The 17,925-nt window shown below is 38.3% G+C and overlaps 2 protein-coding genes across 2 annotated transcripts; one reads left to right on the top strand and one right to left on the bottom strand.

The window, feature by feature from the left end:
- Positions 1-96: 96 nt before the first annotated feature.
- On the bottom strand, positions 97-5,298 carry LOC146680092 (mitochondrial coenzyme A transporter SLC25A42-like). Its single transcript, XM_085448971.1, has 8 exons — positions 4,972-5,298; positions 4,427-4,582; positions 3,179-3,290; positions 2,915-2,940; positions 2,307-2,473; positions 1,894-2,010; positions 1,569-1,720; positions 97-1,450 (listed from the first exon to the last, which is right to left on the bottom strand). The coding sequence occupies exons 2-8, from the start codon at positions 4,511-4,513 to the stop codon at positions 1,125-1,127; spliced, it is 987 nt and encodes a 328-aa protein (XP_085305097.1). The 5' UTR covers positions 4,514-4,582; positions 4,972-5,298; the 3' UTR covers positions 97-1,124.
- A 781-nt stretch (positions 5,299-6,079) lies between these two features.
- Positions 6,080-15,995, top strand: LOC146680091 (MAU2 chromatid cohesion factor homolog). The gene is made up of 18 exons (XM_085448347.1): positions 6,080-6,354; positions 6,670-6,753; positions 6,915-7,010; positions 7,277-7,371; positions 7,728-7,755; positions 7,964-8,119; positions 8,689-8,835; positions 9,683-9,773; positions 9,878-9,981; positions 10,523-10,600; positions 10,852-10,917; positions 11,472-11,555; positions 11,908-11,957; positions 12,060-12,137; positions 12,221-12,332; positions 13,053-13,143; positions 13,312-13,439; positions 14,734-15,995. The coding sequence occupies exons 1-18, from the start codon at positions 6,121-6,123 to the stop codon at positions 14,806-14,808; spliced, it is 1,797 nt and encodes a 598-aa protein (XP_085304473.1). The 5' UTR covers positions 6,080-6,120; the 3' UTR covers positions 14,809-15,995.
- The last annotated feature ends 1,930 nt before the right edge of the window (positions 15,996-17,925 follow it).

The following is a 17,925-nucleotide window of genomic DNA, read 5'->3' as shown; positions in this document are numbered from 1 at the left end:
TGATTTAAATCTGCTCTTGAATGCTGATGACAGCACCATTAGCTTTGCTTGTTACATGGCCCCCTCAAGTGGACAAAAGGATTCATTGCTTAGTGGTGTGGATGGACCCTTTAATGGAAAGACAATCTTAAAAAGAAAAAACACACACACACACACACACACACACACACACACAAAAGAACTAAATTTACATCACTGGATATGATCCATCTTTGAAATATCCATTTACTGTTTAATTTATTTTTATTTAAAAGAAGAAAAAAAAAGAAGACCAAGTTAAGTGTGTTATGTTTAGATTCTGAGTAAACAATGCTTTACAAGCAAGTACAAGCAATGTGACAACAGTAAAGTAAAAAAGCAGAAATGTCAAGAACATGCAAATAACCCCAAAATCTGTCTTTTGTTTAGGTTTAAGGTTTGATTAACGTCCACTTATTAGACATAAGTACTATAAATTCACTGCACCTCAGTGCTGCATGGAAAGTGAAACTGCACAGTCCTGCTGACGTGATCACCCTCTTTCACTCCATCAGTCCACATTGGCACAGTTACACAATTTGATGAAATTCAAAGACAAAGAACACTGGGTACTCAGCCTTCATTACAAACAATACCTTATTTAATCAGGCTATTTAATACTAACGAAATGAAAGCGCTTATTTAAAATCAAAATTTATCTCCTAATTTAAAGGTTTCAAACTCATTGTGTTCTCTGTAATGATAATGGGTCAAACTGAAAGAACATTGCATGTTTAATAAAGTGCAAATATTTTCTCCATACTGATGCAATCAAAAACACACCTGGCTGTTCACTGCTTTAACCTTCACAAAGGTATTATGATTTCACAACAAAGCTCAGATTGTGTGAACAATTTCAAAATACTTTTTTGTCTCTTCGCTTTCTTTGAAAGTGCATTTTTCAAAGTCTGAGATAAAGCCTATCTGTGTGAACAGCAGATCTCCTGTCCATTCTTCTGACATGCTGCCTTAAGGGAACAGGGGTGTGCAACACAATAGTCCTGCAGAGGCCAGAGACATATTATTGCCATCCCACAGACCTGACAACCTCTCTTATGCCAGTCTCATCTGTGCCATATGTTACGCCTATGTTGTTCCCACATGATTCAGTGGATAAAGTTGCCCATCTGGTGCAATTTGAGCAAAAGGTTGTGCGTAATGTCGAATGTGGTGAAACTTATCCCCACTGCAACGGGCCCTTTCACCCAGTTCATGCTCAGGCCTTTGTACAGTCCGCGTATAACTCCCTCGTGAGTCACGATCTCACGCATGGTTCCCAGAATGGTGCTGTAGGACGAACCGATAACTCCGGCTGTCTGCATGCGCCGACGTACCACATCCAGGGGGTACGACGCCGACTGTCCAATCAGGCCTGCACAGGCACCGAATGCCAAGCGCTCATAAGGGTAAGGCTGGGATCGCTTTGTCTTCTCTGAATTGAGAAAAACACCAACAGAGAAATGCATGAAAAAATTGATAAGTGAAAAAACAGATGTATGTATGTTTTCAACTTTACTGATTTGAAAAGAAAAAGCCTCAATGGTCAGTACCTGAATGTAATTTTTTGAGGGTCTCGTAGGTAAAGAAAGTAATTCCTGCATATGGGATAACACCTAAAATAGTGGGGGTGAAGCCTCGGTAAAGTGTCCTGACACCCTCCTCCTGGGAGATCCGCACAAAGACATGCATGATGTTACTGTACCTGTTGAAGGAACACATGGCAGGCAAGACATCATTTACCAAGCTGACACAAACCTTTTTGTGTTGTGTGATACTGTAACATTCAGCAAACAATGAAGTGTGCTTCATCCATTCCACTGGTGAAGACATGGTGAGGTACACTTTTGCGTGTTATCACAATTGTTAGGTACTTACATTTCTCTGGCAGTCACTGCCATCCTGGCTCGTACCATGTCCAGTGGATAGGTAAGCATAGCAGCAGTTGTACCAGCCAGAGACCCAGCCAGGAAACGTGGAAAAGGAGGCAGAGCTCTGAAACAACCAGGATAATAGTATACAGACAGAATGAGCAAACTAAAATCAAAGAAACACACTAATAATGCTAGAGGCTCTCTGATGCTGTATTTCAGCGTCAGAAATTTTGACCTGACGATGGGTCGGATTTGACAAAACTCTATTAAGAGTTTCAAGATAGATTGCCAGTCATAAGAACCCAATAACAAACAAAGTGAGTGATTTATAGTGACATCTCTAGAATCATCCTGTTAGCACAGCTAAAAACTAGACAGGCTGTAAATATAGTGTATTGATATAAATTGCTTACTCACTTGCCCTGGAAGCCGTAGCTGCTCCCCAGCAGTCTTTTGTACTGTTCATGTGAGCAGAACTGGATGGCAGCATAGGGCATGACCCTCACCATGGTCGCAGAGTTTCCCCTCCACAGACTGAACAGCCCACCCTCTATGTATGTAGAGTAAATGACCCTGAAAGCCTCCTAGATTAGGAACAAGGGTACAGTCCGGTCATGTTTTCCGCACCTAATCATCTTATCACGATCAGGATAACGACATTATATAGTCAAGCTAACCAAGCTTACGAAAATGTGTGCAACTTGAGAATAAGAACATATAGAATATTAGCACTGCAGTAGTCTTCTAGCTAATGGTAGCATTCTTTATTACTGATTTATTTGCTGCTTATAAATCAAAAAAATAACATTATTTACTTTGCATGTTTTTGTGCTACCTAAATCAAAAATACTCTGCTACTAATGTTTCAAAATGAAGAAAAGCAGGCGACTACTCCTATGCAAAAATCCACAACACTCCTTTGTTTGTTATTTGTATTTTCTTATCATTACATTCATGAATTAACCTGCGTCAATCTGCAACTTATCAGTTCCTGACTCACTGATAGGACAGATGCCTGAACTCACCTTAGCTGAGAATCTCTTTGAGGACACTGTGAATAAACAACAGAGACACAGTGAACCTCAAGGCTAAAAAATACACACTCTCCCACATAAGTTAAACATCTACTAAGAGGATTAGTAATTAGTCAGGAACACTTAGCAAGAACTCTGGTACAAACAGAAAAACAGTGGCTGCATTTATGGTGACACCTAATACACAAAACAGAGGTTAAGTCGCTAACATGCCAACCTATATTCTTTCCATATTTGCCACATTGTCACACTTACCTTGGAAAATTATTTTGGTGCGATCCAGAGGTGCAATAACTGTTTTGGCGATAGCTCCGGCAAACGCACCACATAACAGGGATTCCAGAGCAGACCAGCTAGGCCTCACATCCTGCTTGAAAACATTTTGTTATTTAGTGCTGACGTTACCATAACTTCCCATTTCTTCAAAATATTACGCTGGCTTTTAATGGAGGACCAAAAAAAAGTTTAATTGTTTATCTGGGTTTATTTAGCTTTCTAATCCTCATGTACTGCATAAGAAACATCACATGTTTATTAGCACATAGGCTCCCACGTTTATGTGACAGCAGAAATCCGCATTTTGGTTAGAGACAAAAATTTCACAGTTATGAAAGAATCACAAAAGGTAACAATTCACAAGACCAGGAGCTGTTTGTGTGTGCAAGACCGTGAAGTGAGTGGGACAGTTGAACCCAATAAACACTCCCAACTGATAAGAAGAGCATTTGAACTGAAGAACAAAGATGCTGCATTATTACTATGATGATTGCAGATTTAACTGCTGTAATTTAACTTTAGCAAATAAAATAAAAATCTGTTTTTCAGGTTCAGTATTTTAAAACTGACTTTGTACTGGTGTTCAATAAGGAAACAAAAGCTTTAGGCCATTAAAAATCCACTATTACAGCAATCCTAACCATGTGAAACTACTGGAAATATGAATAATTATTCTGGTTACTCAATATTATCCACTCCATTGCTTTGTAAACAAAGACCAGCTTTGGATTATGTGGCAACTCTCTGCTATTTAAAGCACATAGCAGAAGACACTTGTCCTTCAGATGGTGTTATAAGGAAGACTGTACTAGATCTCACAATAACAACAGCACTTCCGTATAACTGAGCTGGATTTGAGAGAGTTGAAAGGCAGGCTTTGTTTCAGGTTTGATCATAATCATAAATAGATATTTTGTTTATTTATTTATTTTCGCAGCTGGTGCCTTTAAAAAATGCTGCTGTAATGCTCATCACCTGATGTGACTGACTAATAGATGACAGGCAGGATGTGATGATCACAGACTGCAAAAATATTAGTTTGTATGCAGTTATAAACGTGTTTATACACAGTCATTAGGCTCGATATGGACTCATATTTTGACTCTTCTTCTGTAAACAAGATGACTCAAACTTTAAATGCCAACCCCACCCTGGCATGCTCAAACACGACTGTATCATCAATCACCTGTTTTTAAGTTTAAGGCATGAATAGAAACAAATCCTCACCTTTGCTTGGCTGGCTGGTGGCAAAGTCAACACAGTGGCCTGAGCCACTGGCAGCCTGTGCTGACGGTCCTGCAAACGATGGGCCATGTCTCCCCTTTAAGGGTTACCAAGGGCTGCCAAACACCCGACTGCTCATTCAATAAACAAAACAAAACACTGCAGACAAAGAGAAATATAGCGAAATATGTCAAGGATATGACAGTTGAGTTCAACACTACACAGCCCCTTGTGTCGCAGTCCCTCTCTATATGTACTTGACGCGAGTACGTGCTTGCACGCACGCCCATGTTCTGCACAAACAGTCTGGCTTGTAAACAGAGTATTGCATTACCGAGGATCGATCCATCGCTATTCTCCATCATTGATCCGAGTAATACTAATCATCACACTTGCTGATTATTCTCTAAAACTGATCCAACAACTTAGTGACCTCACCTCGAATCAAATGAATAAACTGCGCCTTATCCATACAAACAGTGCATAAACAAGCTTGTGTCTGTGCAGTTAAATCTATTTGCACGACGACTGATTATCTCATTTGTTACCTTCGTCTGTGTTCAAAAAGAACTCCGTGTTTGGAAATCTTCGACGTGATAAATCAGTCTGACCTGGTGTCTGATGCACACATGTGTTGTGTTCTCGCACAAACTTGAACCTTGAACACGCTTCGAGGTCTTTCTGCACGTCTTCTCACGATGTTGACGTTTCTGGAGATGGCTATTAAAAAAATACACAAGTGTCAAGCAGCGCAAAGGGTGTTAATCCTTTAAAAATGACGTCTGGGTCAAAACTGCACTCGGAGCAGCACCCTGCTTCTACGCAGGAGATTATTTAGGCTTTTCAGCGTCTTAAAGAAAAAAATTGGGACGGCTTATAACATTATTTTGACTACAATACCCAAGAGCCTATATAGGTGTTGTAGTAAAGTCTCGCGAGATTGGCCACAACATTGGGTTGCCAGGTTTTGCCAACATTTTTAATAGTCACTACATTTTTGTACATTGTGTACATTTTCTTTTCCTTTTTTTTTTTTGACGTTTAAATTCTGTTACAATCATTTTCTTCATCGCCTTTGTGTCCCGTTTAATTTAGTTTATTGGAAAAAATGTTTACATTCTTCAAGAATATTTGTTTGGACTGCTCAGTTTACCTAACTAACATGCTCAAACATATAAAAAACTAAAACAAAAGGCAGGAATAATCAAATGTGCTGTTTGGAAATGGGCTCAAATACTTACCACAACTCCAAATTGACTGATTAATTAATCTACTGATCAGTTGATCCCCCCGGGAAACAACTTACCCCCTAAATAACTTACTGCATGTCAACTTAGAAGAAATATTTTTTGTGTTGTGAGTTCACATGGGCGCTTGGAATAGCTGTGTTTGATATGTAAAGCCATACTTTGTCAGGCACAGGGAAAGAAAACTTAATATATTGAATAAGAGTAATACATCACAAATTACAGCCTGATATTGATATTTAAGCAACGGTGTCTGAAGTAAAATGCAATTAGATAAAGTATTTATTTCTAATAAACTCATCGTGATTTTAGTTCGTAGTCAAACATAATTTAAGGTTTACTAAACAGTGTAAACGAAACAGGAGTAGTGAGCAGCTCTTTCTACATGGCCGAACCTGGCAACCCGCCAGTCTGGCCGTAGCGCTGAAAAACTTGTTGTTGTCTGGGAAAATGGCGTCAAACGTAGAGGCCCCGGAGCGCTGGTACCTCGCCCTTTTAGGCTTTGCGGAGCATTTCCGAACTTCCAGTCCGCCTAAAATACGACTCTGTGTGCACTGTCTACAGGCCGTGTTTCAGTTTAAGCCCCCGCAGAGGATCGAAGCTAGAACACATCTTCAGCTTGGCTCGGTTCTCTACCACCACACCAAGAACAGCGAGCTGGCCCGCAACCACTTGGAGAAAGCGGTGAGGGACGTTTGATCTGGGAAAGAGCGGGGATGCTGCGGAGAAGGGGATGGGTGTAGGCCGCAGGGAGCGAAAACGGTGAACGGCGGAAGTCTTTAAATCGCTGTTTATTCGGGAAGGTTTGATTCGTAAATGGATGAAGAAATAACGTCAGTTCGTGTCTGATTTGATCAGCTGTTTGTTAGATAGCCATCCGAGTCTTAGACTTTCGCTCTTTCTTTGCTGTTAGCTTAAAAAGCTACTATCAGCGTTTAATGTTGTCAGAAACGACAGCAAATGCGACGCCGCCAACATTTTCTGTCTTTTGCTTTGCAGTGGTATATATCTCAGCAAGTTCCTCAGTTTGAAGATGTCAAGTTTGAAGCTGCCAGCATTTTGTCAGAACTCTTTTGCCAACAGGTAAGCCATTCTAATTCAAGGTAAGGTCATTATAATTTTTGTTTGTTTTTTTTTACTGCTTATCGTAGGACATTTTAATTTCTGTATTTAAAAAAAACAGATATGCCTTGTGGTCTTTTTTAATTGACTTTTAACTATTGATTCTGCAAATCGATTTTCAGAATTTGGTGGACTCTGCAAAACCCCTGCTGCGCAAAGCCATCCAGATTTCACAACAAACACCATACTGGCACTGCAGATTGTTGTTCCAGCTGGCGGTATGTATTAAGTACAATGAGTATCAATGTTTCCCCCTAGGGTATTACTTTACTCATGCGAGATATTTTGATAAGCAGGTATAATAGTGTTCTCTTAATATTAATAAACGTAATAAATCCAATATGAGAGCTTTTTGAACTATATTGGTTAGAGTCTAGAGTTTGTGTCTATAATAAAAAAACAAACAAAAGCAAAACGTCCCAGTAGATAACTGTGTTCTTTCATTGTTTTCATTTATTCATTGTTTATTAATTGTGTCTCTTAGCAACTTCATACACTGGAGAAAGACTTGGTGTCAGCATGTGACCTTTTGGGAGTTGGAGCTGAGTACGCCCGAGTGGTGGGCTCCGAATATACCAGGTAAATAGATGTACCTGTCTTCTGTTAATTGCATTTAAGGCTTTGAGCGGGTAGCTGGCGGTTTCTTAGGTCTCCTAAAAAGTTTAGTCATGAGAAAGTGGACTATGAAACTCTTGACAACACAGCTGACACAGTCCTACTTTGCCACAGACACTGGTGCGTAATAGAGGAAATGTCATACATGTTTGTCAGATTTTTATATTAATAATCGCTTAACCTGTTCTGAGTCACGTCCATATTTGCTCACACATAGAAACAGGTATTGTGTTAAGAGAAATAAAGTATTAGTGAAGTAAGGAAACAAAAATCAGATTGTCTGTCTTCCTAAACTCACCTGACTTGTTCTTGCTTTTTAGGGCATTGTTTCTCCTTAGTAAAGGGATGGTGAGTATTTTGTCATACTTCACTTTGTAGGGCTATAGAGTTGTAATACACACTATATTAAATAGTGCATACAATAACAGTTTGTTTTGTTGTTGTTTTGTTTCAGGGTTTATTTGGTTGTTTTTAACACAATGCTAATGGAATTACAGTGCAAGTTAAAATAAACAAAAAGCATTTTTGATTGTGTTAATATTGTCCAATCTTCTAGTTGCTGCTAATGGAGAGGAAGCTTGGGGAGGTGCATCCTCTTCTCACACTATGTGGAACTATAGTGGAAAACTGGCAGGGAAACCCAATCCAGAAGGAGTCTCTGAGGGTCTTCTTCCTTGTGCTACAGGTCACACACTACCTGGATGCTGGACAGGTAAGAGGAAATTGTGTTAAGCAAAAACACTTGGAAAAACAAGGCTTGCTACTCTGCAATTATTCTGTTATCTGAATAAATGTGGAGGGAGCCATAACTTCAACTTTAGTGGTTATTAGGACATAAAAACTGTGTGTATCGAGTCATCTGTTACATTTAATTAAAAACTAGTTAATAAGGTTTAAAAGCTTGTTAAAGCCTTACTAAACGCTCAGTCCTGAATGCTGACATTATAAGTGTTTCTGTCTTATCCCACCAGAGCACTGGGATAAGATTTATTTAATGGTTACGGTAACAAAACTCAACAAATGCCTGCCCATTGCACAGACTGCATACATGGGTCAGTGCAATTGACAGCTGCAGTATTTACCGTTTCAGAGTCCTGCCAGAGATTTCTGTTGCAGATTATTTTTAAGCTTTGTAAGCTATGTTTCTCCTGTAACATCGGTAGGATTATGAAAGTTTTAATGTTCATGCATTCAAATGTTGATTTTAGTGGCATAGGTAGAGGTATAACTATGTGCTAAATGCTACAAAGAGATATGACGGATATTAATGAACATTTCCAGGTGAAGAGCGTGAAGCCGTGTTTGAAGCAGCTGCAGCAGTGTATCCAAACCATCTCCACACTCCATGATGATGAGATTCTGCCGAGCAACCCAGCTGACTTGTTCCACTGGCTGCCCAAGGAACATATGTGTGTCCTCGTATATTTGGTAATGGCGCGTTTCTTTCCGTAACTTGAAATTCGCTTAAAGTTTTAACCTCAGCATGACTTTTAGAGGTTGGTTTTTTATTTTTAATGTATATAGTCCGTTTTGGTTGTCCTCCAGTTTATGACCCTGTTTACACTTGGCTTTAAGTGGCTGATGTGATGTGTTTGCATCTTGGGGAGTCGCATCACAAATGGGTTTTAGAAAAGTGTAAATTACCACAAATATGCAATTTTTATTTATTTTTCATATATATTCGCTTCATTTACTTAAACCATTTGCCAGAGTGGACTGGAACACATATAACCGTATATATTTTGTAGTATAAACACTATTAAGTCTCCAAAAAGGACATAAGAGGAAAATCTGTGATAAATGTGGGATCTAATGATCCTTATTTGTCTTGTTTCTGCACTCCTTTGAAGGTTGCAAAAAATTTTTATTGTAAAAGTTTGATTACCAATAAATCTAGTCCTTGACCAGTGATAGCCAGACGTTAAAACTCCACAGGAAAAACTCCTAATGCGTCAGTGGAACACATGATAGCAAGAGATTTAAATATTCTGTCTGCTTGTAGTCAGATGGCCTGAGATCGTTAACAGTCCAAGGTAAACATCTGCTGTAAAATGTTTTTCAACTTCTGACACAGATATTTCCAGCTGGTTTACAAGTAATCTGTAGTTTTAATTTGCAGTGGAAACGCAACTACATTTAAAAATGTAGATATCAAAAGCGTAGAGCTTGAAAGCTTCTGGGACTACAGTTTGGGGAGAGGGAACCCCCCCCCCATATTAGTGCTTTGCAAGGGATTTGACTGTACTGTTAACTGTATTTTCTTTTCATTTTACAGGTGACAGTCATGCACTCCATGCAAGCAGGCTATCTGGAGAAAGCCCAGAAGTACACAGACAAAGCTCTTATGCAACTAGAGAAGCTAAAAAGTGAGTTAAAATATTCACACTGTTTATAAAACAAACAGAAAACACACCTGTACACTACACTACTACTTTTGTAAATTTTGTCCTTTGTGTCTTTTATGCTCCAGTGTTGGACTGCAGCCCTATCCTATCTACCTTTCAAGTCATTCTACTGGAACACATAATCATGTGCCGACTTGTCACAGGCCACAAGGCCACTGCATTACAAGAGGTATATTGTTTCTGTTTCTATGGCCAGTTTTTGAGTTTTGTTTTCTATTTAAAGCATGCTATTATGCTTCCTTCCACCTTTTATCCCTGAACTCTTCTAGTGTATCTTTACAGAATTCGCTGTTCGAAAGAATGTTTTTATTTTTTATCTTTAATTGGACCCTTGGTGCAGCCCCTCTGTGCGTCCTCTATATGAAGCAAGCCATTTGAAAACCACCTTTACTTAAGGCTGCTTTTCTTCTGATTAACTTCCCTGGAAACTGAGCATGTAGAGCAGCTTGACGACTGACTTTTTTGTATAAACACTGGCATCATTATTTCAAATTTTGGCCATTCTTAACATGTGCATGCATCATTTTGACAGTATATGTGGCAGAAAACAAGAAAAGTGTAATAGATTGACTTTGATATGTGCTCTGTTAAAAAGCATATAGTCATGTCCAGTGCCTTTGGAATCTTATTTTTGTTGCAGGTTATATTTTAAAATAATTTGCATATCTAAATGGTCCTGTGAAAACGAAGTCTCTGTTCTGTCCCTCTAGATTTCACAGGTGTGTCAGCTGTGCCAACAGTCCCCCAGGTTATTCACCAACCATGCTGCTCAGCTTCACACACTATTGGTGAGCATTTTCAGCCAAAACCCTTAAGTTGTCTAAACTCTGTGCTTAATGAACGTATTACCAATACCATATAAGACAAAAGTTACAGAACACGGCTTCAAATTTAAGGAACTATAAAAATGACTTGCAAAAAAAAAGAAAAAGAAAAAAGCTTTAGTCTTATTCCTGTTTTTTGGGTGAGGTTTTGCTGGGGGTTTTTTTTCCAATAATAAGTCTAAAAGATCTCATCTTCTGTCCTTCCCATATCACAGGGTCTGTACTGTATCTCAGTAAACTGTATGGATAATGCAGAAGCACAGTTTACTACAGCTTTGCGGGTGAGTATGTGACAATTTGTTTGGTTTTCTTGGTTTTTTTTGGGGAGGGGGGGGCACTCTTTCTTCAGTTGCTGTAACAGTTCTCGCATCTTCTCATCTTATAAGAAGCATTTAGACTGAACATTTCTAGGGACTCCCTGCGGGTAGCTAGCTACAGGGCAGCTCAGCGAGAACTACATAGCTTACAGGTCTCTGTTATTTATTCTATTTATTTCCCCCTTATTGCACGTCCACCACCGATAGGAATGCTAATGTGACTTATTATCCAGTGGGTAGTTGACATAGCAACAGCTACAATAACAACAAGACAGAGGCCCTGAACATAGCTGTGTGCTTGTTGTTTGTCATGGGTTTGGTTATAATTACAGAGTTGGAAAGCAGATGTGTGGTTGAAAGCACTTAACATTAATGTAAAAAAAAAAAGTTAAAGTACCTTTTCCTTCAAAAGTTTTTAGAATTGTGAAAAAGTTCCTCCATTTCAAACGCTTCAATGCTGTCTTGCAGCGACTTCTTTTCTCATCTAAATTATGTCCACATGTCTTCTTGTGTTTCAGCTCACCACACACCAGGAACTGTGGACATACATTGTAACCAACTTGGCCAGCGTCTACATAAGGGAAGGCAACCGACACCAGGAGGTCAGTTCATAATAATGAGTTCCGTCTTTTAATTACATTAGTGAAATGTAGTGGGCTGTGGGTTAATTCAATGCCTGGCTGAATAAATACTTTTGTCCTGTCCTCGTATACATGGTGTTGCCATTACATTCTCCGTCCACCAGGGAGCACTGAAAAGTTAAATGTTCAAAGGAAAAATGTTCATTCAGCATAGTTAGAACTACATTGTATCCCAGTTCTACCACATCTAGGAGATTAAAGTCATTTCAAAAATAAACATTATGGCTTTGAGACAAAGGGGCAAAAAAAGATTTGTTATTCAATTTGTAATGTTTAACATTCCTTTTTTTTGTCTTTTTCTTAATTTCCTCAGCTGTACAGCCTTCTTGAGAGAATAAACCCAGACCATAACTTTCCCGTAAGGTAAGAGCCATGTTTTATGTTCAACACAAGAAAATACATGAAATGACAATATTAATTCAGACTCTGAAATATACACCCTTTGACTTTTCTCTTTTCATTCAGCTCCCACTGCCTCCGCGCTGCTGCCTTCTACATCAGGGGACTCCTGTCTTTCTTTCAGGGACGGTACAACGAGGCAAAGTATGGCACTTTTTTTTTTTCAAGCATGCACACCCAAAAACACACCCCGCGCTGTTGCATAATTTTATTTCTTTGTCTTGAAGACGGTTCCTAAGAGAAACCTTGAAGATGTCTAATGCTGAGGATTTGAACAGACTGACGGCATGCTCCCTTGTTCTGCTGGGCCACATCTTCTACGTATTGGGCAACCACAGAGTAAGACTAAATACTTGGCAAATGGGGCTAATGCTCACACTAATGGTAACCTGATAGATCTGAAGAACATGGTCACTAAATAGAACATAACTATTAAAGTAAGAAATAAATGACTCACCTGTCTAATCTCATCCCCTTTTGCTGTTTAATGTTGCAGCTGGAGCCTCATTCGTTAAACTTTTTATACATTTTGCCCATAAAAGGAACAGAATGAACAGTGATACATTGTCTTGGTTTATGAAACTGCTCTCATATTCATCGCACTTAACCAAATTTGCATGGACCCGTGATAGCCCATAACATTAGTTTGTGGCTACTGAGGCATTTGCTGGTCGATACAGAAAAGCATAGTTCTGCTTGTTAGTTGAGTCTCAGGCAAAGCAAAACAACTAACAGAGAAAGGCTGCAATATGCACCTGAATATTTTAAAATGTGAAATAAATGATTCAGTAATTTCTGGCCATCTCTGCTAAATATGTTTAAAAGCTGGCTCTTCCTCTGCTGATGGTTGTAGCTACAACCATTTTAACATTTGGTTTCTTTGTCATTTGTGAGGAGATTTCTTTGTCATTTAGTTGATTGGAGGGTCCTCATTACTCTTGTACAAATAAATGAACATTGTATTTTTAAACCTACCCTTTTTTGCGTGCATGTCTTCAAATGAGGACTGGTTTTGCAGAAAATTTGCAGACATTTTCTAAATTTCTGTCTTTTCTGTAGGAAAGTAACAACATGGTTGTACCTGCAATGCAGCTGGCCAGCAAGATCCCAGACATGTCAGTTCAGCTCTGGTCTTCAGCACTGTTGAAAGGTAGAGAATGACTTTTTCCTGTTTCTCAGTAAAACATAATTTGTTATTTTAGAGCTGCACAGACAGTCTAATCTGTGTAGACTACTTGGCAAAACATTTTTGAGTTTATCACAGTTTCTTACAATACAAGCTTTGTTTAAAGGTTTTGACCATGTGCTGTGCTTGCAGATTTGAACAAGGCTCTTGGGAACACCATGGATGCCCATGAAGCCGCCCAGATGCACCAGAACTTTTCCCAGCAGCTGCTACAGGACCACATCGCTGCCTGCAGCCTTCCTGAGCATAACCTCATCAGTGTACGTTAAAGCAACTTGGTGTCCTAGGTTTATTGTTATCACACTGTGTTATTATTATTTTATGAAAATTTTCTTGAACCAAAAAGAAAAGAAGCTCTAAATCAACAAGATTATGGCCTTAAAGGAAAATGACAAACACCATGATAAAAATATTTGGTATTTACATCTGGTTAATTTGCTCAAGCTCAATATTTCTATTATTGTTCATCTGTTGGCCAGAAATAAAAAGAACGTGCACAATGCATCTGTAAGCATCAGAACTTGGTCGTGATGTAACACGAGGGATGTGGGTGCGCTCAGTCTGCAGAAATATGGCACATAAACAGAAGGTTTGACTGAATTAGTTGAAAAGGTAAATCGGCGAGTCAGTGGACAAATCACAGATTACAGCTTTGAATTATTAGCTTGGTAGGCTTTGAATAGAAAAGGATCAAATGCATTAAGATCCACCAGTGAGAAACTGATTTGTGGTCTCAGTAAAACCAGTGGAGAACTGGTCAAGTGTTAGTGCTGATAATTAATACTGTTTAGACTCACTTGTTTACTAGCAGTTGAGTCTAAACAGATGAGGAGAAGCTCGTATTGATCACATGGCTGACATAAATCTACATGTCTTTGCAGTGTTATGAGAGAGAGAGGGAGATGGAGACAGTTGCCTGACACAGTTTAAAGGTTCTTGTGTGGGAAATGCTACAAATAAGGCTGCAAGCGGTGTTGAACTATCAGGAAGCCAAAAATACCCATTACCATTTCCAAAATGCTATGCTAATGTTAGTTAACAATAGGCTTGTTGCTCGTTGTTTGAGTCATGATACCAACTAACTTGGAAGTTCTCAAATGTTAAATAAGAACTTAAGAAGGCACAAATTTTGCTATTTTCGTCAAGCTGAGTCTGATCGCTGACCACTGCTCTGGTTAAAATTCAAACATTTTCGTCTGAGTCTTGATGTGTTGTAAAATATAAAATCACGGATTAGCGTGTTACATTTAATTTTCAAGAAAAATATAATCTTTTGATGATGATTTGCTGAGGAGCTGTGCTATTCGGCCAGGGAAAACCCGGTATGTTTATTGGATCTTTCAGTAAACATGAAAGCTCTAGATAGATACAGGAAAAAGAAAAGTCTTTGAGATGATGTAATTCTTGTCCCTTTATTATATAATAAAATATTTCAAGAGATCTGTTTCAAAAACGTTTAAACGGTGACCTTGAATATGACGCATAATGGCCTTTTTGAGGCTAGGCGCTTTGGTGTATGGCTGCATTAACGGTTTACTTCCATCTCTCTTTCAGTGGACTGATGGCCCCCCTCCTGTCCAGATCCAAGCCCAAAACGGTCCAACCACCAGCCTTGCAAGCCTGTTATAAGGAACCTCCTGTCTAACATGTGACTGTTGATACTAAATTATCACAAGCAGCAAATTGATCCCTTCCAACCCGCTATCCAGACCACTGTAGCTTAAAAGGATTTTAACAGATGACAGTTTGGGCCTTCACTTTATCAGCTTCTGGAGATTTCTCCCTGATTGACTGCTATTATATTTTTTAATATTGTAGAAAAGTTACAACTGCAGTTGTACAGGTATTTCATGCTCTCTGTTGATTAAAGGAGTGAAGGACACATGGTAAAAGGCTTCTTTACCCTTCACTACATTTGCCAGGACTCTTTTCCATTTGCTGGAAAAACAAGAGGAGAGATGTGGGCAGTAAAGAAATGTAGAAGAAATTAATTTATTCATCTTGCTATTTTTGTAACTGTTGGTAAATATTTTACATCTTGCCTTTTTTGTATGAATACTGTTTTGTTTTGGGTTTTTTTGTTTTTTCTTGCATGAAAGTTACTGATGCAGATTCCTTGTATAATAGTTTTTGACCTGCTAACAATAAACTCTTGGTAGATAACTTTTTTGCACAAAATCCACAGTAGATAAAAATAGAAACCTTGTAATTTATTTTCACAGGATAATAATTTGAAAAAGTTTCCTTCTGAGAATTGACAGTATACATTGCTGCAGAATCCACTGTGCAGAAGATGCTTGGTCTGTTAACAAACAGTGTTTAAATACTTATGTGATTTGGTGGCCACTAGGTTTGCCACATGCAGTTAAAAAAAAACACACATTAAGCAATGTATTTTTGGAAGTTGCATAATATATAAATTCCTGTAGATGTATTACTTTTTACAAATCATGTTTTAACTTTTGGAGCCTTCAATAATCTTCAGATATCACAAAAAAAGAATTTATTTTATTTTGTTCTATTTTAATTTGTCATGATAGTTCCACTAAGGGGTTTCTTTACAGTATGTTTGTATAGATTTGCCACTTGTTGAACCTTTTATTGTACAGTGACGTTTTATAAAGTCAATTTAGTAAAGTGTGATATGTATTATTTTAGCTAACCTGTGTAGGTATCTTGATGCTTGGTATTTAAAGCACTCTGTAAGGACACAGTTTAAGCTTGAGTACTTGCTATGTTCTATCCAGTTCCTATGTTTTTAATTCTTACATTGTTTTCAATAATTTTCCAATAAAAATATGATTGAAATTTTGTAATTGACTGTTTTACCTCACTTTGTAGACATTACATTCATTGACTTATGCTGCTAGAAGTGCTGGGTGTGCTAGAGTTAATTGTATTGAATGGTAATGCATTGTTTGCATATTTTATATGCTTTTAGGTAGTAGGAAGCAAAGCTAGGCCTTGTGCCACATGCACCCAATCACCCACAATGTCAAAACCACTTCTCTAATTTTGTGTAGTTCCCCCTGGTGCAGCTTTGATAGTTACTTATGACACACTGGGATGTGAGCGTAATTTCTCTGGATCATCCTTGGTTTGGGCTCATCAGTTGGCTCCTCAGTCAACTACTCAATCCACGCCTTGGACTTGTTTTATTCTTCCTTAAAACTTTCCTAAGTACTTTTTGCAGTGTGCTGGGTTTATGGTGAGGGTGCTTGCTCTACAGCAATGTTTAGGGTGCAAGGTGTCAAAGTAACATCCACATGACATGCCATGTAATAAATGCTTTCCCAGAACAATAATTTGTCAGCGTTACCTATAGTTTGTTGTAGTGGTAAGAGTTGGTGTTAGTCTGTTTTATTACTAACCCTTCGATGGTGCTAAGGTTTTCGTTCAATGTAATTTCAGAGTTAAAAAAAATAAAATGTAGCTTTTAGCACTTTTACCTAAAATAATTCTTATAAACATTTTCCCAAATTTCTAAACTAAAACTGCCACTCCTTTTTTTGTCTGACTATAAGACTGAATATGGCTCCTGCAATCTCACTGGAAAAATGTTCATTTGCACCTCTCAGAAGTGTCTTTTTAACAAGTTATGAGGCCTGTGTGTAGCTAAGTATAATCTTACTCATGTATCTATCCTTTGGGATTTTCAAAGCACAAATTCAAAGCATGACAAATACTAGGATTAACTGTGTAGCTATCCAACTTGTAAGGACCTTTGTACCTACATCTCTTCCTGCACCTGTTTAATTAGTTAATACAGAAAAGTGTGACAAGACAAGGTGGCTGCTTCTGTGACTCTTTTGCTGCATGTAACAGCGCCTGTAGAGCAGCTGAAATAGTGATAAACTTGGAAAAAAACACATTGTGGTCACTATTATCCCACAGATGAAATGACAGTCAGAGGGGATTATTATGAGGTCAGTTTAAACAGGCCTGCATGCTTACAGTTAAAGGGGATACCATTATAAACTCACACAACAGCTCCAAAGCTTATGGCAGTAGATTAGTAGCCTGGGTAATCTTTGTCACATGATGTGCTTCTGCCTCTGGACTGTACTTCAGCAATTGGCTAACCCAGAGAACCTCAGAAATGAGCAGTCTGAAAGAGCAGGAACTAGCGTGTATAGTGAAACACCTATATCTGTTCAGACTCACCATAAAAAGGATGGCACAATCTGTTTTTGCTGTGAATCCCACTGTAGAAGCTGACTATTAAAGGTATCTTTGTGAAATATAAAATCACTTTTAGAATATTTTCTCTGAAAGTAAAACTGTTTTCAACCTTGTTAGAGACATGTTAGGGACATGCTGTCTCTTTGTGTGTGTGAAAGCTTTAGAAAATATTTACTGAATAATTTTTATTTATTCTCTGAAGAATAGAAAGTCTTTTGCGAATCTTCCCCGAAGGGTTTTAACTGTTGAACGGAAGTAAACTTCCAAGAACGTTTTCTTTTCTTTTCTTTTGTTTGGTTTTGTTTTGTTAGACTTTCAGATGACCTCTGGGGAGTTTTGCTGCTGAAAAATATGACCTTCAGGAAACGTTCCAGGAATAGTGAAACATTACATGGAACTATAGACTCAAACTTTTTTTTAACAATACATAAAACATGATATAATATAATCAGTTCTCAGAAAGTGGATTGTGATAGTAATGGTAGTCTTTTTCTCATTTCAAATATGCTTAATGGCATGTTTCTAAAAGCAATATTGCCAAAGCAATTCTTTTTCTTCCCATTA

The sequence above is a fragment of the Copadichromis virginalis genome, linkage group LG23, assembly GCF_057382275.1.
Source record: "Copadichromis virginalis isolate Kocher_CV1m ecotype Utaka linkage group LG23, C_Virginalis_male_GT1.1, whole genome shotgun sequence".
NCBI classification, from domain to species: domain Eukaryota; kingdom Metazoa; phylum Chordata; class Actinopteri; order Cichliformes; family Cichlidae; genus Copadichromis; species Copadichromis virginalis.
Note: the sequence above shows the minus strand (reverse complement) of the source record. Positions and strands in the feature narration are given on the sequence as shown.